This window comes from Myzus persicae, unplaced genomic scaffold (genome assembly GCF_001856785.1).
Source record: "Myzus persicae strain clone G006 unplaced genomic scaffold, MPER_G0061.0, whole genome shotgun sequence".
In the NCBI taxonomy this organism is placed as follows: Eukaryota; Metazoa; Arthropoda; class Insecta; order Hemiptera; family Aphididae; genus Myzus; species Myzus persicae.
This window is the reverse complement of record NW_019101288.1, coordinates 233,016-256,765: the sequence shown is the minus strand read 5'-3', so window position 1 is coordinate 256,765 and position 23,750 is coordinate 233,016. Positions and strand designations below refer to the sequence as shown.

The following is a 23,750-nucleotide window of genomic DNA, read 5'->3' as shown; positions in this document are numbered from 1 at the left end:
TTAGTATAATAGCTGGTTTACCCGACTTAGCCCGGGAGGTATTCAACTATTTTATATAAAAATAATGAGGATGAAAAAACTACTATTTTCTTATATTGTACCTTTTTTATTTATTAATTTATTTTTTATTTATTTTTATTTTTCTATTTTTTTTATTAATTTTTATTTTTTTTTTTTTATTTTTTTTTTTTTTCTTTATTTTTTGTTTTTTTTTCGTTCTTTTTTTTGTTTTTTTTTCTTTTATTTGTTCGTTTTTAAATCTTTTTTTTTTGAATTTTTTATATTTTTTTTTTTTTTTTTTTTTTTTTTTTTATTTTTATAGTAATATTTATTTTTATATTATATAAATTAATAAATAAAAAAGGTACAATATAAGAAAATAGTAGTTTTTTCATCCTCATTATTTTTATATAAAATAGTTGAATACCTCCCGGGCTAAGTCGGGTAAACCAGCTATTATACTAAACAATAAGTAATATGGTTATTAATTTACAAAAATTGGACGGCTTTATGGAAGGGGGTGTCCAAACAACACTACTTCAATTCTAGACTGATGTGGCTACATTTAAAAATATCATATAATTTACATTTAAAAAGACATTGCTTTCACAGCGTTTTACACCTAAAAGGAGTTTTTCCCGGGCAACGCCGGGTAATTCAGCTAGTATACTATATACATAGGCGTGTCCACGGGTCTTGCCTGTCATGCACAGCCGCACAGGCATGACCTGCAAAATTTGATCTAAATTAAAATAATTAATTTAAAATCTTTAAATTCGGGGGTCATATCCCAATACCCTAACAGAATTTTTTATTGGCGTGGGAGGGGGGTGTAATTTTTCTCTCCTGGATATTCCACAGTTGTGCATGAACTACGAATGAGGTCTGGACACGCCTATGACTATATATATAGTATATTTATACTATGTACTCCAATAACTATTATATACATCCATGGTATCGTTAATTGGTTTGTTTCCTATTATAAATTACTATACGTAATTATTCATTGTTCTTTAGTTTGTAATATTTATTTCATCATATTTATTTATTTATTCGTATGGCCATATTAATACATTAACAATACAGATTGATTTTTATTCGTAAAAAATTTTTATTTGTAAAAAATGCCACGACCACGGCGACAGAATATGGGCCGACGATCACGTAATTGTATTGCCCAACAGTATATATTGGAGTACATCTATGGCATAACTGGTCATCGTTCATTGATTACCTATTGTTTTCTATTAAAATTTACTTTATGTATTCGGCGGACGAAGTGAACGCATACCGCGAAACATTAAGAGGCCATAACTCCAAAACCACTTATCGCACGGCGTACAAACTTCACAGAAACCATCTGCATACTAATCTTAATAATATGTCCTGAAATTTTTATTGAAATTGGTTTTGTATATCTTGAGTTATAAAATTTATTCAAAATGTACACTAATTTTTATATTTTTATATATATTGATAGGGATGCTAGAAGCTTATAAAAAATTACAAGATAACTGTTTTACTAATTTTTAATTTATTTAAAACAATAATACCTACATAAATGAACTTGTTATGTCTTATATTGATTGAAAAAAAATTATTTCAAAGTGGTTTTATGTCATAATAAAAGTACTGTGATGTTCAAACATTGACGTTCCATTTGGATTTCTGGTCTAAGTGTGCAACTGAAAATTGCATATTTGAAATTACCAAAACACTTATTAGTTATTATGCAACTTATGTTAGGTAATTATATTAAAATGAATTTATTTAAATATTTATCTTGTCACATTCATGTAACAATAAAAATTGTATTATTATTGTAGTGGGTAGAAAACATCTCACTGTGTTTTGTGTAAGTATGGATTAACATTAGACAGGTATTGACAATCAATAGTCGACTAAAACTTCCATACAACAATATTTTAATAAACAATCATTTTTAGATGATATTATGTAACTGATGAGGACCTTATCAGTGGTAAATGGCCTACTAACCTACCAAACATCCAGAACTTGGGCCAATAGGTCCACCGAGAAATAATCAACGAGGATCAAGTTAATGAAAATAATTATCTCAAGTTTATTTAAATGAACACGAGGTTGTTTAGTTAGAAGTGGGGCAGAGGACTTGTAGCATTTGCATATTTGTTTTGCACAATCACAAAAATAGCAGAAACAAATGCATTTTATGCTGAAACTAAGCTAGTTTTGAAATTTTATTGTTGAGTGTTCCCACACACATGTTTTTCCTAGAGACTCGTCTCGAGCATTGCTGATTAGATTTATTTACGGTTATTAATTTTATTTTTATACCGATAATATTCACTGCATAAGATATTATCAATACGGTCCACGGGGACGTTGGTCCCAGACATCATAATTCAAATAAAATATATTCATACAATTAATCTTATTTTTTAATGCATATTTTGTACATTTTAGTGCATATTTGGTGATTTTTTTAGAGCTACTAGTCCTCTGCTCTACACTTAGAAGTTAATAGTTAATAAATAATAAATTGAACTTGCCAAGTTTAAAGTTAATATGGAAAAGAATTTAGGTTGATATGTTTAAAATCTTAGTTTAAAAAATGTTGATTTACTTTATTAATTAGTATGTGGACCACATTAGGAGTATTTTATGTCTATAATATACATAATATTATTTTACTAAAAAAACAGAACTGAAATTAATATAGTGTTATACCATAACTATTATTATAGTATTAAGTTATTTTTATTTAAAAAACTGTGTACAATAATATTGTTTATTAATAGATAAAAGAAAAAATATAATTTTATGAATTATATTTAACTTAACCAAAAAAGCTAAGTTTTTTTTATCAGACAATGAATTTAAATAAGCAAGTTCTAAAGTTAATTAGAAAATTAGTAATTAGTTAAAAATAAATAAACTTTTATACCTTTGGAAATAATAATTTGGCATATTCAGTGGATTCACTTCAGTTTTTAGTAGTGGGGCAAAAGTTTTGAAATTTCATATAGCATACCTATAGGTCAGGAATGGCAAACCTTTTGTATACTGCTTGCCCAAAATTACCTTTATTTTTTTTTTAGAGTGTGCCATGAAAAAAAATATTAAAAATATTATATTTTGTTGTACTATAATATGATTGTATAATTAATGTATTTGTGTAAAAATTTTGGTTTAGGTACATAATAATCATAATAATATTGCTTTGTTAATTATTTATTTTGATGGGATTTTTGTTGTTGGACACTTGATGCCAATTTGTTGATATTTGGTTTATAATTAATTAGTAACTTTTTATAAAGTACATGCGGCACTGCGTTCATCAGTTAATCATTAATAACCGATAAAAGCCACATGCTTTTTACCTATTACCTATAGTATTATTTATTATATAAAATGTCAGCTTACCCTCAAAATCTTTTCGCGTGCCAAAGATTTTCCATCCCTGCTATAGGTAATCAAAAAAATTGTTTACTTTGCTCACACTCTTTTTCCCCTTACTTTTTTTTTTATCTCTATACAATAAATTATTAATTTACAATCATACATAATGTTATTTGTACTGTTATAGCAAAATGTACATATTTAAATTGCTAAAAACTCACGGAGAACTAAATAAATATAATATCTATCGACTATCTCAGTCGCTGTGGAAAAATTTAAGATTTTCCTATAGAGGTGGAACAAATCAAATTATTATACTAAGTACAATTGCTTAAATGGTAAGTACTGAAAAAGTGAAAAATAAAAATAGTTTCAGGGGTTTCTAAGAAATCACAGATAAGTGTGATTGGTTCGTTTTTAGAATTGTAGTTTTTTTATTATTATTTCCTGGCGTTATATGATAGACAACAGTTATTGTAACTGTAAATCATCTCTTCAATATTCATAGTTATATTACATTTGAAAAATATGAATTATTTATTTCAAATTCCTACTTATATAGACATAATTTTTTTAAATAATTGATACTGGTTGATATAGTTTAAGTTTGCAGTCTGATTGGTAATCTAGTTGATCTAGGTATCCTCAATAAGTATGAAATCAGATTGTGTATGTTAGATCTTCTTGAAAATACGATTGCATATAAAATATGTTTCATTGATACTGTTCTACTGTGACGTACAAACGTATTTGGGCTGGGTATGAGCTAAAAAAAAATGTTTACTTATGTTATCATAATTTAACAAGAACATTTTTTATATAATATTGGTAATTATCTTAGGAATAACAATAAATTTATATGTTTTACCTATATATATATTTATTTATGGGTACAATTTATTCAATTTATTTATTTGTTTAAACTCTAAAAATGGTACAGCAAGAGAAAAAAATCAGTTATCACCCAAGTACCACTCCCCTACCAACTGGCACACACTCACAACTCATTATCCGTTATTTTTGTATAATAATTGTGTCTCTGTGCATTTATTGATTTATTCACATTTAATAATAATAATGACTTGCCTCTGGCTCAATAAAAATGGATAAAAAAAAACACAAACAACTGAATTACAAAATTTAGCAAATTACCTAAAGGCTAAAATAAAACAAATTGAATTATCTTTTTCAAGATCATTGAATAAATTAATTTTTAATATTTATCATGCCAGAGCCTCTAAACCCTAATAATATTATTATTTTATAATAAAAAATTTTTTTCAAGAGCCTGTTATATATTAAGCTGACCCTGAAATTGTAGGCAGACTGCCCCACTGGGCACTGGAACATAGATGCTTAAGGTTATAAACTGATAGAATAGACAAATTTGACTAAAATAGTATTAATCATTACGTGACCAGTGATAGGCTAATCGCTAATAATTATTACAAAATCATATACATCTTACTATCTGCAGGTCTTCAACTAATTGCTGTCGGTTTTTTTTAACTATTGAATGATAGACTTACATTTTGTGGTATAGTGATTCATCTTTAAGGGGACGCTACACCCGCATGTGTTGTCTCCGTCTTACAAACGTAGAACATAGCAAAAACATATTTTGCGCGGGAAAGAACCGAGAAAGCTACAGTCATAATTAAGAAACGAAATTTTCACCACATAAAAAGGAGAACTTTGGCTGTGCAATATCGTTTTTATTTTTTCGATATCACTTATATGAAAAAAGTTATTATTGTTTCAAAATACATTTGTTTTTGTATTTTTCAAACTTGAATAACTTTTTTTGTACTTCCGATATCGAAAATATAAAAACGACATTGCACAGCCAACGTTCTCCTTTTTATGTGGTGAAAATTTCGTTTCTTAATTATGACTGTAGCTTTCTCGGTTCTTTCCCGCGCAAAATATGTTTTTGCTATGTTCTACGTTTGTAAGACGGAGACAACACATGCGGGTGTAGCGTCCCCTTAATAAGTTTACAATTACAACTATGAAAATAAAACATTAATTTACTTTTATAAAACTATTCTTGTTAAATGGTTAAATTATTTGGGCATACTACTATACTGTCTATACTAGTATGAATTTTGATACAAAAACACAGCATAGACTTGTAAAATAATCATACAATTTTTTATTATTACTTTATTTTCTCTTCACTAATTCAATTGACAATTATATACATAATTAAATTAAATAATAATAAAAACAATAAAGGAAGATAAAAAAATAATAATAATACAGATTTAAAAAATGGTATTTGATTTAGTGTAATAATATATGTGTATTATATAATGTTTCAAAACAATTATTTTTCAATATAATAAAATACAACATATAATTAGTGGAACGCAGTTTATAGTTTATCTCGCACAGCATTTAAACTTCAACATACTGTTATTATATATATTTCAATAACCTTACTCATATGAGAAACAATTATAACAATATACATAGCACATACGAGATTCTAAACGCAATTAGCCTACAGTTATATCACATAATATTATATTATTATAAAGCAGTTCGTTCGTCGTAAACAATCACTGCTTCATTGTCAACCAATATATCTGTGTCTTTGTTGTTGAGGAATTGGCTCCTGGATTTACTCATGGCGATTATGGCAGCTTCATCATTTCTCATGCGATTTTTCCTTTTTTTACTGAAATTTACCTAAAGAAAAAAATTATTCAATATATACGTTATATTAAAATCTAAGAAAAAACCCTTAAATGATGTCAATGCTATATCACCAATGCTTTGATTTTTTCAGTTTTGAACATTTTATTATAATTTAAATTAAAAATTAAAACCATTATGAAATAGTTCACATAAAGAGGCCACAATGCAAAAAAAATATTTTCTTAAAATTATAATTAAATATTTATTTATTGTAGTTAGAACTATAAAAAACAACTTGGTCAAAATTCCAAATAAAATATTATTTGAGGATATAAAAAGTATTTCGAATAGCCGAGTGATGTGATTTGATCTGGCTAAATACAACTGCTTATCTTACACATGTAAAAGTTGCTCACTTCTTTACACAATGATTTACGCATCTAGACCAGCGGTTCTCAAACTTTTTTTGCATATTATTAATCTGTCGCGTATCACTTATGTCTATTTCCATGTGACCATGTTCAAACACAATTTAAAACATTCATTTATTTACTCTTTGTTCTATCACTTTGTGATCTTTTGCATACCGAAATGTAGTCTTCCGCATACCATAGTTTGAGAACCTCTGATCTAGACATTTTATTTTTGATGTTAAATTTATGTACTTTTTGTACTTAAGACGATAGAAATATCAGAATATTTATTAAATATTAAAATCACTAAAAGGGATAATGGCCGATCGAGCCAAGTCATTTTGAGATAAGTGACTGCAACAGTTACAGAGGCAGGCGTACAAGACAACAATTATTATTATACGATTTTAAATATTTAAAAAAAACTTGACATTAGATCAATTCTGATTTCACTAACATCTTAAGTGCATAAAATCATATCACATAAACACAACAAAAATTCAGCAACTGCAAACTGCACATTTTTTTTTTAATTGAAAATACCTTAGCATAAAGCTCTGATAAATTGTCAGATGTTGAAAATGGCCGTTTCTTGTTTCTCACATGTGTTGGAAGACTTCTTGTTCGCAGTGTTATAGATTTTCCATCACATGTATGGCAATTTTCCAAAACTAAATAAAATGTCATTTAAATTAGTTGTTGTTTATTTTTGAAACCACTATGTACACGTTTATATTAAAGTTACATTAAAATAACAATTATTCAGAGATTGATTGTGAAAAAAATAAGTAGTCTATTTTCAACTTTACGTCAATAAAGGACAATATATCAGAAGGATTTAATTATTTATTACATTTAAATAAATTGTTTTATCCAAATAAACTTTGGCCCAGAATAAAGAGATAAATACTACATGCACCGCAGAATATTGTTGTATGTTTAAGAAAATTCTAATCTAAAATTTAAAAAAACAAAACTAAAAGTGAACTGCTGAATGATAATTTATGTTACGGCAGTTACGCGCTTGTGAATATTATACATTAAATGGGCTGAAGGTTATTCAAATGTAATAAGTAATTAATAATTATATAATAAAATAAATATATGATAAACGAAAAAAGTCAGAAAAAACATGTTAAAAACATTTTAGCTTAACAACAAACATAATACTTACTGCTGCTGGAAGTAAATTGATGAGGATTAAATTCAGAGATCTGAGGTAGAGCGTTTGGCAAATGGCAAGGGTCATTTTGGGTCTCATTGTCAATGTAATGCAAATTAGGTACGTCAAATGTTTCATTGCTAATAAATTCTTTTATTTCACGAATACAAGGATCCTGAAATAAAGAAAACTGTTAGTTCTGTTAGTTATAAAAATCCATTAATAAAACATACAAATGACTGAAGTTGCTTTGCTGGTGGTACAGAGGCTGATCGAGGTACTGTATTTGTACTAACAGGTTCATCTCCTTGATCATTGAAAAACCAATGATCGGGAGAACCTTCTCTTTCAGGGAACAACTCAACTATACGGTTACTATATATAAAACTTCCAGTTTTGGGGTCTAGGAATACAGTGGAGTAACTGAAAAATAAAACATTTGATAAGTTTAAAGTGACTTATGTAACTATTTAACAATTATTTATGTAATTCAATTTGCATTATATATTATTATAATGCTTAATCGCCGCTTACTGGCCATTTCTTATAGTTCAATTATGAGTGCCAAAATAACTGAACAAGTTAAGGCTATTAACTTTATAGTGTATATTAAGTGAACTTAATTTATTTAAAAAAAAAATAATGGCATTAAGGCACTAAAATGAAAAAAATATAATTGTAGTTTTAAACATTCAAAGCATTATGTTTACTATGAAGCATCAACCTATATGATTTATATTCTTTTTTTATAGATCAAAATTATAGATGTAATAATACAGAGAATATTTTTACAATCAAATCATAAATTAACTTTTTTTAGTATAATAATACTCTTCAAAAAACAGTAGAACAAAGTCATTATATAATTATAAAGGTTAATTATTAACAACTTAGTGCAAAATAGTTTATACAAATACATACTGATTTATTTAGGTTTTATGTATTTTAAAGGCTTAAGCTATAAAATAATTTAAAAACGCACATTGAAGATATAGTTGAACATCCTTTTACAAATTTATGTTAAGATAAAAATTAACACATTTAACTAAAGGAACACACATTTAAGTTTTATGGTTCATAAAATATACAATAAAAATGTAGTGTTAAAAACTATTAAGTTAAACTATTGATAACTTATGCATATTATGAAATGTTTTAAAAACATATTCAAAATTACCTAGGTATGTTGGTATTGCTTCTTTGTTCTTCTTCATCACAACTGTTTTGTACTAAATAAAAAAAAGTAATTATAAATTATAAAAAGGCACAACATAAATAAAATAAACAATATGCTTACCATTTTTTATTCTACAAAAACAACAATACCAAATTATAAACACAATAGTTATTGAAGTAAGTACTATAATGACAATAGCACATGCTATAACAACTGACAATTGATCCTTGTCCACTTGCCATCCCAAAACGTCCAAGGTCCAATCAAAACCTCCGGAAATATCCTGCAAAACAAAAATATTAAAATTTCATGAAATGTGTTATTTTTTTTTATATTATTATAAATAATATTTTGTTAAGAATACTATCTATACATACTTCATTCAAAATATATTTTAGTAAGCAATTATTATTTACACAAATAATAATTAAATTAGCAACTTGTTTAGTTCACTAAACAATGCTTAACAATTTAAATTGAATGCATAATCTTAGAATTAACATAAACATTAAATATAAAGATTAAAAAAATCAACATGATATATTGTGTAAATAATAATTTTTTAACAACAATTAAATAATCAGATAAAACCTACAGGAGGCCACATTTTTGCTGTCAATGTAGTAGATTGTTGAAATACATTCCCGCGCGTGTTTTCTTCAGAACTTGGAGGTATGAGATCATCTAGAAATAAAATATAAATTGTATGAAATATAAAAGAACAATTAATAAAATCTGAAAATTAATATATTAGTACCAATAGTACTGTATACACTATTCTAACATTTAATTTCTAATGCAAGTGTAGTTCATTGGATATCGCTCACTGGAATATTTTCAATATGATACATATACTTCTTAAAACTTTTTAAATCTCAAACTAATGTAAACACAAGTTATACCTTCTTCAATAATTGTAATGCTATTTTAAATGCTTATATTATGGTGTAACTATTCAATATTAATAACTACCTATAAGTTATTAAATAATAAAAGACAAATTAATTTTACTAAAATCATTCAACAAATCGAAAATATTATAAAATGTACTGTTATTGTTATTACTTATTATTATTATTATTATTTAGTAGAATGTATTAGTGTACCACAATATTAACATACATTTCTGTATAATTTGTTATGCAAAAAATTTATAATAAATATCAAAAGCAGATATTTTTTTGAATTCACTTTATCAGATAAATACCTATACATTTTTTCCCTTGACAGTGTAGTATGTTTTTATTTTTGTAAATTTAAGATTTTAATGCCAAAATTCACATCTAAAATAAATTTGATGTAAAAGTAAATAAAAAACTTTTTTATATCAAACATAAATAACACAGAAATTCTAAATAAATAAACAAATTAATAGGTAGTTTATTAGTAAAAACTTAAAGCCTTCTAATTATACACTAAAAATCTAATAAGTATATTTGCTTGATAAATGTATAAATTATCTAAGGCTTCTAGCACCAACTATTTAATATTGTTTATGTAATCAATAAATGATATGATAATGTTATAATTTCTGTTAATTACACACTTAAAAAAGTTTACTCGGGTAAAAGAAACTAAATTTAACAGTAAAAATAACTAATAATAAAATTACTAACTGAACCTACCTATGTAAGATAGTAAAATTGTACATCAAGAGCAGATATAAATATTATATACCAATAGCGCATTCAAGATTACGCTTTACTATAGGTAGAACATTCAATTTACATTATTGATGAGATAGAATAAATTGAAATTGTAAATATTTAAAAAGCATAGATTTATGGCCAATAAAACACTTTTTGCAAAGAAATTTATTACATTTTTTAAGGTCAACACATTTCAATATACATTTTCATATGCATATATGTTATAAATTATCTCGTAAATTATCAAATACAATATAAGAATACAATTACTGTGTGGCATCTACCTACCTAGTACCTATATAGGTACTAAGAAAAATTCAGATGCTTAATTTTAAATTAAACCCGAAATATTATATTCATTTTGTAAACCTTTTTTGACATTTAATATCCTAACCTACCCTAACCTAACATCCAGGAAACAAAATATATGTATGAAAATAACACAAAAATAATTTAAAGGTTCTTTGGCACTGTTTCTACTGTGGTTTGAAGTAGCCAACTAGTGTAGGAATAATTCAGTAGTATCACTATTTGTTTACAATTTCACCACAATGTAAAGATATTAAATTATGAAAATTCATAATTTAATTCTAGAAAAAACATTTTGTCTGGATAACAGTAAAGCTAGTAAATTTAAATTATTTGATAACAGTTTGAGATGTTTTATTTTTATGAATTATATCCATATTAATTTAAAATGAGTAAAAATATGGTAAAACACAAGTTTAACCACAATACAACCTAAAATCTAAATAAAAAGTTACATGGGACCTAACTGAATTAAATCAATTTCAAACTTTTCAAATCATAATAATGCATGTACCCACCCATATAAGCATATAGCATGTAAGCTATATACTTCCAGAAACTTTCTGTTTTAACCAAAGAGTACAAAAACCTGTTTTTAAATCTCACTTCATGACATTTCTAAACCAGTTGAACAAGTGCTCTTTATCATTCACTTGTAAATTAACAATGATTATATCATTGTTATAATTAATATTAACATTTATTTTGATTTTGGAATCAAACAGAATTGAGTCATAACAACTGTATGGATAATTATATAAGATATTATTGTAGGTACCTTAGTGAAAATTAAAATAATTTTAAAATGAATCCTTTGGTAATAATATATTGTTACAAACTTACAAGGCATATAATAGTATACTATTCTAACCACTAGCTGCCTATCAGACAGCAAAAGAAACTAATTGTGACATTTCTATATTCTTTAACAATGATAAAAAAAGGACAAATAATAATATTCAGGGAGGCCTGAAGAGCACAATGTACACAGGTGTCAGTCGTATAGAAGAAAAACAACAAAACCGTCAATGGCGTCCGGGAACTATAATACTCGGTAGCCAGTAGGTAGCTTGCTACATACCCGCACAGGCGTACGGGACTAAAATGGCGTATCGGATGACAGCGTTGTCCGCACGACAGGATGATTATTGCTCACATACCTTGTTCGGTGGCGGTGGACTCCGGCCGACACGATCCGTAGAGTCGGGCACGACGTCCGACTGCGATGAGCGCACCTGTACCAGTGAATTGACTACCTACCCCAAAAGTAGCGTCGAGGTACAATAATTACGGACGGCGTACCCACCGTCGGAGAACCCGTGTAGGTCGCGTAGAGGACACTACCGCCGACGATGGCCGCAACAGTGTTGTTACTCGACTGCCGATTTTCACCGATCCGACGACATTTTTGACGTTATTCGAGCGATTCCGTTCGCAAAGTGGTCGCCCGATGTGTCATTGTGTCGTAACCGTAAGACTTGTCCGTGTGTGTGTGCGCGCGCGCCTTATCAGTAGATAATGTTTTTGTTGATTTCCGCGTTGAAAACGATAACGTCGTCGTAGGTAGTTGTTATTGTGATTGTGCGAAGTGAAGGTCACGCGCGGTGTATTCATCGTAGTCGTCGGCGTCGGCGGCGGCGCGGCAGCTGCGTTCACACGATACGCAGCGAGTGCAACACGTCTTCGCTTCCGCTAAATGATGTACATTTTTGATCGCCTAAACTTTTTTTCAAATTTGCTTGTTGCGCTTTGACGTAAATTGAAAATGATTAGGTACTCGAAAACAAAAATAAGGAAAACCGCGATGTTTTACGCTAGATCGGTTTTGGTTTTTGGTTTAGCTCTCAGAAAAATTACCGCTGTGGCGCTGTAGATAGGTACATGGAATTTCCTCTGAATGTTTATATAAGCATTTGTTTTTCCCAATTTGATCACTGCTTGTAGCTCCTACTTACCAAAAAGTAACTTTCAACTTCAAACTATCAATAACCTAATACCTAAGTTACAAAAATAGTTAGCCCCGGACGAATAACGAAGTCTGTACCTCTCACATTTTTGAGTATAGGTACTTCCCTATTTTGAAATTTATTTCTGGCGACGGTTGTTATTTAAAGTTAATTTAAAAAAAACACAGTACTATGAGTTTTCACCTTTGTTGCACCAGGTATCAGACCACATAATTCAACGTCCGGGGTAATTTTTGCCGTTCAAATAATATTAATATTTTGAATACAATTGTATTAATTACCAAGTATCTATTATATAAGAAATAATTAAATTTTGTTTCCTCTATTGAAGTATATTAATTGTCAGGTACAAATTGATTATTTAATTAATAATAGCAGTGTTTAATTTTAATATGATATAAAAATTATATTTTAACATTTTTGTGATTATACCATAATTACTAAAGGATAACATTACTCTAATTAAGTATGGAAAATGCACAAAAAAAAATAGTAATATTTACGTCAGGTTTTGGAAAAGAATACCAGTGACAAAAGCATTTCCGGATATTTAATTTTGAATTTATATCCCTACAGCGAATCCAACTGTATAATTATGTATATTATATTAGAATTTGTATCAATAAATATACGAAAACCTCAGAATCAGAGACTTATTTAAATGTTATATTACCTCTATGACAATATCATGTTGCTGGTTTTACATATTATTTCCTATACCTGTTGCATAACTCAGTTATAAGATACTTAATACCTACACAGCTCCCTCTAAGTGGCGTGGTTTTTTATGGGCCTTGTTCCAATGTTCATCGGAGTAGTGGTCTATACTCTATTCAGTCTCCCGCGGATGTGAGAAAAAATCATGAATATATAGATATAGCTAGTAGTGTATAATGATAATAGGATTAAATTATTGTTACCAAGGTAATTATTACTTGGACAATTAATCACCAAACCTAATCTAGCCTAACCAAATAGTAGATAGGTACGTATCTACAGTATAACATTCTAGCAGCATAAGTAATATTACCTATGTCCTATGTAAACGTTGTTATAATCTCACTACTGTTACCATTAAAAACTTTTACATTTTTGACGTTATTGAAAATCTACGATTTATCTTCTGTTTAAAAATCTATAACTCGTTTGAAAGTCATCAGCTACGTATAGCCGTATATAGATTATAGGTACCTAATCAGTACTCTATAATCATTGATATACAATACACTATTTATTGTTCTATAATATACCGATACCGTTATGGATAATATAAACCATGGTTATTAGGTATTGCCTTGTAGGTGAATGTGCTATTTTATTGTTTAATACTAAATGGTGATACCGTGCACTTCGTTGCACATTAAACAATTAATAATGCCAACCCTATACGCGTATAATATGTTTTATTTTACAATATAATGGTTAAAATATACTTATAAGTATTATTGTTACAACAATATTTAATTTATTTTGAATTATATTATGTATTTTTATTCCTTTTTTTCTGGAAAATTCTGTCGAGTAATTACTATTACAACTATTATTATTACTATTGTTAATATTACTATAAACCAATATGTAACCTTTTACAAACAAAAATTTCCATCGTAAATCTCAAAATCCCTGTTTATGCACCTCCTGAGATTGGACCTCTTAATTTTTAAATTAGCCTATCTTCTTCCAGAGGTCTAATCTATTCCTGTATACCAAATTTCATAGCATTCGGTTGAACGGTTTAGGAATGCATAAAGAACAGACAGATATTCATTTTTATATGCATAGAAGATAATATAATTATAGGTAGGTATACCTAGGCCATTGAAAATAAAACTGTTTAAATAATAGATGAAGGAAGGGGGGAGGTGAACTCATTTTAAACCTAGCTTCAGTGACTCGTCCAAAAGAAAAATAGTTTTGGACACGCCACTGGTAGCCACTATATAAGCTATAATTAATTATAACCAGAGCAAGGATAATTTGTATGTATTTGCATATTATTCGCGCACTATAACACATAATATATACTAGGAATTATTTTAGTTAATATATTTACATACATGGAAATTTTCATATTTTATTAGTACTTATTTTACTACTTAAACTGCATGTTTAATTGTGTATGTGTTTTTAAAACATCTATGAGAAAATTCAAAAGTTGTTATTATTAAGAAAATGTAGAATTTGAATTTTGGAATAGGTATTTTATATTTTTTAATTAATACCTATTGCTATACACTCATACAGGCATACACGAAATTTTATTTTTATCTATGTATGTATAATCGAACGTGTAAAACGTGACTGCCTAATTGATTGGTTGACTTTGCAGACTGATCCCAGTTCTACGCTTCTATTAGCCTATAAACTATAATGATAACTAGAAACTTGATATTTTCATAGTAACTTCGTACCCATAAGCAGAGGCATGGGCGTAGAGTTGGGTTTTTATTTAGCCCAGCCCAGTAAGTTTTTTTAGGTTGCACTTTTAGAATATATTATGCTGTGTACCAAGGTATCAAAAACGTTATAAACAATAGCCCACCTCCCCTTATATACATTTATAACGATATGCCTACATATTGTAGATGTGTAATAAAAAAGGATTTTCTAAAATTATCATTTTAAAGAGGCATACACACATTTTTTTATTCACGATGGAGATCTTGAATTTATTTTTGTTTATAAATGGTGGCTTTTGAAGGTACATAATATCGTAAAATTACTATCAGATTGGATGTAATAAATTTTAACTTTTTAAATATTTTTAACCACGTGGTAAATGGTTAAATCGTAACCGCATATTTGTCCATTTCTACGAGCAATTGGTTAGAATAAAAGTTACTTATTAGTAATAAGTTATTTACGCTGATTTAAAATTTGTTATCATTTTTTTTCTATTTTTTTCTTAAGTTTAAAAACTATTACACCGAACATTAAATAATATGAATTGATGTTTAAATAATGTAAGAGCTGGCATTTTTCACGGGCAAGGATGTATATGATGGGATCAACAGCCAGTAATTCATACTTTTATAGTTAAATATATATCGGTATAGTAATTGTAATGGTATCTATCTATTTGTACATAACCATTTACCGAGCATATATCTATTATCCATCTTAATTTTTGATTACCTATTACCGAAAAAAATATAAAGAAAAAGAAAATATCGATTTAGATCTTGGACCTATTGATATTATTTCAGTTGCTGCAAAACATTTACCGAGCCTTCACATCCAGCATCCAGTTTTTTTTACAAAATACCTGAGCTATCTCCAGGACCGATTATCATTTATTACCCGTTTGGGAATATGGCTCAACAATGTTCAATTCATTATTGTGAAAATATAAAACAAATCCTAAAAATTGTTAACCAGATGGTTAACTCAGATGACGCAATTTCTATACAAATGGCTAAAGGTGTTTTAGGCTTTATTATAAGACACATCGTTGGATGCGAATTTAACGTAGGTACATTATACCTAGGTACAACCGAATTACAAAACTTATTAATTCTTAGAACTTAACAATTCAGTAAAATCGATAATATCATTCCTTGTAGAGTATGTAAGTACGAGGTACCTATTATAAACTCGTGAAGTCATGTTGACAGTTATGTTAAAAAGTTAAAGTAAGTATTTAAAATTTAAATTTAAGATATTTTTACTAAAACTTTGAACAGTACAAACAAAAATGCTGAGAACAATATTAAGAATTCTGTCTTCCATCTCCAAGGTAAAATGTAGGTAGGAGTACAGTATACTAGTGATCTTAAAATTCCAACTGTTAAAGAAACTGTTAAACGCACATACTTAAAATACCACGTAAAAGCTATCTTGCACTCAAACGTATTAGCCATTAGTTACAACTCTCGCTCGTTTTAAAACGCTAACATTCCTAATGCATTGAGTAGGCGTATAAAATGACAACGGTTGCAGAAATCTTTTAAAATAAATTCCTTCTTTATCTCAAGAAAAAAAATGAACAAAAAAAATTAAATCATAGCGTAGACTCTATACACTGTAGAGTGGATCAATCGGTCGTCTATCACTCATCTTTTTTTTTTTCAAATGTGATTACATTTATATAATATGTGATCATATTAAAATGGTTTGTTACTATATGGTACCTATAATTGGTACAGAACGTTAAAATTGTGCAGATTGTTTAAAATATTTTACGAAAAAAAAAATTTTACTGAACTGTGTTTAAATATAGTAGTATATAATAACTGTAGGGCTTGGAAGTTGGTACATTTAGCATTTTTTTTTTTTTTGAACTTTTAGACGATGCTCTCCTGGCCACAAATGTGTTTAATTACCACGTAAAACTGAACAACTAATTTGTATTTGGCATTTTTCGCATTTTTTTTTTTTGTTAATTACTTTTAAGTCATTTTTAGGTCATTTTCAAACATTTTTAGTAGGTTTTGCTGATTTCACACTAGTTCACTTCTTATCCTTTCTTGTCGACCATTATGCCGATAACTTAAAACTTGTAAATTACCACGGACTAAGATTAGTAAATATCCGATTTTATCTCGCCGATGACATTCGTCGTGGTCGTGTTATAGTGAATAATATTGTACCTACATTTTATTTTTTTTGTAATGTTTTTGAGATGCGAAAATTAAAATGTCGGTTAGAGCTCGTCTGCGTGCATTTGTGTCAGAATTCGTCGACGATATTTTTTCATCCGATGGCACAGTTCTTTATTGTAAAGTATGTGAAGTTAAGGTAGCCTCGGAAAAAGAACTCATTATTGGACAATACATTTCCCGTATAAAACATAAAAATGGTATAGGTGGAGCGCAAACATTTAAAACAAAGTCAAATTTTTCTTACTACATCGTCTACTTTTAATTAAGATTTATGTCAAGCTCTTTTATCAGCCAATATTCTTCTACTCAAAATATCAAATGAATTATTCCGTACATTTTTGGAAAAATACACTCACAAAAGTATTCCTGACGAATAAACGCTAAGGAAAACCTATGTTGCTGAATGTTACAAAGATTGTATTAACAAAATAAGAAGTTATTGTGAAAACCAAAAGCTATAGGTTCCTATAGACGAAACCACGGATTCAATAGGACGGTATGTGACAAACGTAATTGTCGGTACATTGGGAGTCGGTAGCCCGGGAAAAATATTTTTGCTCAATTCAGAAATTTTAAAAAAAGCTAACCATACCACCATCGCCATTATTGTGAGGTCATTTTTAAGGACATTTTTTGTCATTTTTATGTCGTACCTATTTGCATTTTTAGGTAATTTTTTTAATGTTTTTAAGGTAATCAACTTCCGAGCCCTAAGTATAAGCTATACATTTGAACTAAAGGCTAAAATGAATTCTAAAATTATATTAATTAATCAAATTGTATGTTTTGATGTTAGTATTGTGTTAGATAAATCATTGTTTAAGGTTTAACAATTTTCGTTAATGATATTAAATCGAAAAAAAACATTGAAAACACAATCGATGCAAAATGTTCATTTTTAATTATTTTAAAAGCATAAATGAGCGATAGCAGATATTTTTAATAATTTAACTTTCGGCAGTCATTACTAATTATACATTAGTCAATTTTACATATTATGTTTTCTCACTTCATAGATACCGTGGATTCCTATTATTATATAATATATAATAAATCTCAACGTTGGCGCAATACAAGCTAGAAAATAAATTCTAATAGGGTTATAACTTATAACCTCACACACACACACACACACAACTAGTATAGTCATCCAGTGGCACCGCTGAACCCCTCACAAATATTAACGCGTCTCGTCTCTACATAATAATATGTATTATGTATGAGGTTACCTACGTGAAAACTGAAAACGATAAACCGTCTCGACTTTTAGAGTCCGCCAACAGTAAGTACAAGACGGACATATTATATTTATTCATTTTTTATTAGACACACCTTTTATAATATATTTTTTATTTTGGCGTCGTAACTACAAACCTTATTGGCAAATAGTAGGTAAATACTTATGCAGGTACAAAATATACCCCAAGTGTGTGCTGTGAGATAGAAGAAACTAGATTTAATACCATCGATTTTATCTTAGATGCAATAACCGTGGCATCTTATGTAATGATGTATACCTACTCAAACGATAATCTGATTACAAACCGTATCTCGACGAGTAAGAACCATTATAGTATAATAGGTATTATATATATAATTAGAAGCTGATGGCTAAGTGACAGGAGGAAGCATCTGGGGATTTCACGGATCTCAAAATCAGACATTTTATAGGTAACTTGCGGTTATGGCAGTATTAATCATTAATCATATATATTATGTACTTAATATTTCTATACAATAATATAAAAAGTAAAAGATTTTTGTTTTTCGGTGAATATACTAAGTATTTCTAGGTAATCTGTGCCAATTAAAATAATTACAGAGTTAAAAAACCTCCTAGTATTTTAATAAGATAATTGTATTATAATATAATGTGTAAAATAATAAAATATATATTTCTAAATATATCTATTATATGGGATATCAAATGACATAATATTATTATACAAACATTTATATAATAACACTTAAAATCATCATAATCCACAATCCAATATTTCTTCCCATCACTCTCCCTATCAATCAATGTCATCGGCATAAGCTTACTCGGTCCAGATACCTTCCTAGAAAACCGGCTCGGCGGCTCAACAAAGACTATTCGATAATAATGTACTCATGTTTGTAATTATTCATTATTTTTGTGCATACTAAACGATGGCTACGCTGTCGAAGTAATGCGCAAGCAGTCCCGGCAGCGTCGTCCATAACAAGAAAAAAAAAGATACCTTCCTAGATAAATAAATAAGTTCTAGAAATATTTGTATTTATATTCACTGAATTTGTCCGGTCATATCTTTCTTATTATTTCTGTATTATTGTATTATTCGTATAACTATAATCTTATACAAATTTAAAATATTAATTTTCTAATATAAAAAGAAAAAAAAAGATGTTTACCATAATGTCAGCTTATGCGAGAATAGTAGGTAAATATTCTATATTATTACGCATACTCGTAACTCGTAAATATCTCACATTCTCACTTACACCATTATAGTATCACTAGTGCAGTGTTTAGGGGTGGTGGACCAAGGAGGAAGTTGCCTTTGGTTGCGTTTTTGGGGGTTGAAAAATGTTAAAAGTATTTTTCTTATGTGCACCTATTTTCTTTCGTCTTACTACAAGTATGATTAAGTTATATCTTAGAAGACAGAATTTATATATATATATAGGTACATGAATTATATATTAATTTAGTTTAAAAAAATATTTAGTATTATAGTGGTTAAACCGTTTAAACATTATACACTATACAGTAAAACTTCCATGCAACGAACTTCCTTTTAACGACATTTTCTGAAATACTTCTGAGAACTATTACAACCCTTCATTGTTAATCATGTGTACCTACATTAATTATCTGTATAATGAATCTGATGTTTCCGTTTAACGAATAAGCTGTTCGATTACAAATGTAATCACAAAACCTGTTACAATATTAAATATTGTTCTAAAATACGTACAATTTTATTTTATCCGATAAAGATTAATTTTACCGATTAATTTTACTGTAGTGCTGCATGTTGCAGTTCCAATATTAATTGGATAATACGTAATATACGTATATATACTTACGCTCAAATTTTCTGTAATTTTTTTCTACTCGTACAAATAATTAATATCGAAATGTAAATGTTTATCAATTATCGATAAATTTTAAATTTTAAATTAAGTTGAGTGTTAAAAAAAAGATATGGCCCAAAATATCAACCATATTGAAAAATCGTGTAAACACTGTAAACATAATTAAGTAAGTGCAAGAATCTTCTCTCATCAGTAATATAAAACGAATGGAAATGTAGATATTAATTTTTCTATTGACTTTCTATGTACAAGTATTATTCATAATTCTATTAGCTATTATAAGTTTATTTTTTATTTTATTGTTTCATCAGTTGTTTGGGTATGTGTAAACTATTAATAATTGTCATCAATTGTACCTACTTATAATGCAATATTATGTTACTAGTATTATATTGGTAGACAATATTCAAACTATGTATAAGCTATTTGAATTTTAATAAAAATGTTTAAGTACCCATAGACTTAATAATAACATTCAACAAACCTTATAACATTATAGTTATTATTATTTATTTTTTTAGGATAATGTGAAAGAGGATGCAACCCGCGTTCGTTATCTTCATCTTAGGGGCTCCTAACATAACAAATATTTTATGTTTTATATGTTTAGCAGTTCACTTTTAGTTTCTTTGGTTTTACATTTTTAACATTAAAGTGAATTGACTGTTATAAAATTTAAAGGTTACAGTATTATGGGTGGTCTTTTAGAGGTTTTTTCGATTATTTTAATTTTAAAGCTATATAGTTATGAACATCTTTAAATAGTATTAACAAATGAAGTACTTCACAACTCTCTTTAAAATTAAAATATCTAAACAAACCTTCAAGAGTACACAAATAAAACCATGTTGCCTTTAAATGTAGATATTAGTTTGTTCACCCTAATAACAAAATTATATCGAAAATTAACGTACATTTTCTAGTTAACTTTTTTTTGCTCTGTTTTGTAAGATAATATTGTACTACTGTGTAGTCCGCTTGGATTTTTGGGCGTAATATTACTTAATAAACGAATTAAAAAAAACTCCTTTGAGTGTAAACTGTGAAGCTGGTATTACTTCAAGAGAAAAATCTTAATCAAATTTAATTGCACTAATATAATATTATGTTAAAATAAAAATATTTTCCTTTTCATTTTCTCTTTTAATAAGTAAGTGATTTTTAAATATAAACTAATCAATAGTTAAAATAAACATAAATGTGTATACATAAAAAAAAGGGACTATATATTCTGCAGTAGCTAACTAAATAGAAATATTAAAGGGTAAGAACCCTCAAACGTAGTTCTCGGAAATAAAATAATACTATTTTTTTATTTCTTCACAAGCAGACGACTATAATTTAGTAAAAGATGTAATTAAATAATTACTTAATTGACCGTGTCAAATTATACAATAGTTAAACATTTCATTATTACAATGTAACATCTATACATAATATTAAGTACACAATAAATTAGACTTTTAAATAAATTCCTAAGGAACTGAATTAATTTTTTAACGAAATACACTATTTGTTAACTAACTTTATAATGTCTATAAATTCGTCCTAAGTTTAAGAAGACCTTCATGATGAATGCACGAAAATGCATGTATATTTTATATTTATAATTATAATATATGCATTAGAATTTAGTTTGAATTGCTTTTATATTATTTTTTTTTTTTGTTACAGTTTCCTAATTATGCGCTAGATTGCAAGAACAACAAATTAAATAAGCCCTAGTGAAATTGTGGGAATTCAACGATGTTGTTGTGAGTGTGAGAACCAGAAACGTAAAAACATAATATTCTAAAGCCTATCCGGCCAAGTATTATAAAATATATTACAGGATGGCGGGGAATTGAGGATCGATATAATATAAATTATGTAATGACATTTTATGTTTGATTGTATAACATACTATTATTTATATTTTTTAAATTTATGACAAGAGCGACGTGCGGGCTTCAACAGGCAGTATAAGTAATAAGTGCCGAAAATATTTTCGTAAAATGATTTGGCTCCAGTTTTGTAAATCAGTCATCGGTATTATTATTTATTAATGATATTCACAGGGGGAGATTAAAGTGCAAGATAGTAGGGGTTAGTAGTGTAAAATTATTTGATACTTTCCTATGAAATTATATTAATCTTTTAATAAAATAATGAGAATAATTCCTCTCAAAAAAAAAAAACACAAGATCTCTGCCTATTATTGATAGATTTATGATTTAACCGCAGATTCAACTTGACACGTGTAAAATTAAATTAAATTAATAATAATAATAATTTATTCAATTATTTCAATTAAATAATTGTTAATGTCAGAAACAAATAAACATTTCAAGTGTCATAGCCCATTGACTACACAACTTGCTGGTGTTACTATTATTACTATAGCTGGAACAACAAATTTGCAGCAATTCAATTACCAGTGAATATATTAAACTGACTTTGGTGAGTCAAAATGCGTTCTAACTTCAACTTCTAATGCATATATTACAATGATAATTTTAAAGCATAGATATGACTATCATCATTTTTTCCGAATTACTTTTAATATACCGGCAGTGTTTATCTTATTTCTATTCACACAAAGTTCCAGTACTGCATAATAAGGACCCGACATTGGGATAATTAAAACACGCCATTTGGAGTTCTACCCAAGATTTTTAGGAAATTTTAATTTATGAAACTTAATCAATGTTTCATACTGCTATTTTCCCATAATCTACGTTGTAAAATAAAGGGGTTTTCTCCGAAACTCAAAATCCTAATTAAATAGGTACCAAAAAACGGTCAATTGATGATGGTTTTTAGTCGCGTATGTACCTATATAATATATAGTCAGACCAAGCGGCTATAATCCGGTCGATACGACGTAATATACTAATATTATGTAATATAAAATGTTAGTATATAGGTATATTCTGCAGGCAGAGGTAATAACTATGATAAGAAGAGCGAGTGAGCGCCCAACAAAATAACCGAGGGCTGTAATGGGAAGTCACAAAGTCAGATTAAAAACGTCGGTAAACAAAATAATATTGACACTATTTTGTCTTTCGGCGAAGACTTACGTAAACGGTCCAGGGGCAATAAAACACACACGCCGTATTAATATAATATGGCTTTCAAAACGTATCAATAAAACGCGCCCTCCGATTAAATAACAGCACAACACAACAACAACAACAACAACAATAGTCGGTAAGAACCTACCCACTATAACAAATAATGACTGTTATTTGTCATTTTATCTGAAACAAAATATATTATACGAACAATCGTGAATGGATTGAAATCAATGCCTCGACTTTAGTGAATTCCTACAACAAGGGCCACCATTGAAAACCGTAGGTATTATTCGTCTCGGCGG

General features: G+C 28.1%; 1 protein-coding gene across 2 annotated transcripts in view; it reads right to left on the bottom strand.

Annotated features, from left to right (window-relative positions):
- Positions 1–5,805: 5,805 nt before the first annotated feature.
- Positions 5,806–23,750, bottom strand: part of LOC111028545 — a 32,962-nt gene continuing 15,017 nt past the window's right edge. Inside the window, exons 1-8 of one of the 2 annotated variants that reach the window (XM_022307234.1) lie at positions 11,898–12,257; positions 9,375–9,463; positions 8,900–9,062; positions 8,780–8,831; positions 7,836–8,025; positions 7,615–7,777; positions 6,984–7,111; positions 5,806–6,078 (exon numbers count right to left, since the gene is read on the bottom strand). In XM_022307234.1, coding sequence (XP_022162926.1) covers positions 5,920–6,078; positions 6,984–7,111; positions 7,615–7,777; positions 7,836–8,025; positions 8,780–8,831; positions 8,900–9,062; positions 9,375–9,386 — 867 coding nt within the window. In that variant the 5' untranslated portion in view covers positions 9,387–9,463; positions 11,898–12,257 and the 3' untranslated portion in view covers positions 5,806–5,919. Of the gene's footprint in view, positions 6,079–6,983; positions 7,112–7,614; positions 7,778–7,835; positions 8,026–8,779; positions 8,832–8,899; positions 9,063–9,374; positions 9,464–11,897; positions 12,258–23,750 lie in introns of those variants that run through there. The other variant, XM_022307233.1, reaches the window with a different exon arrangement.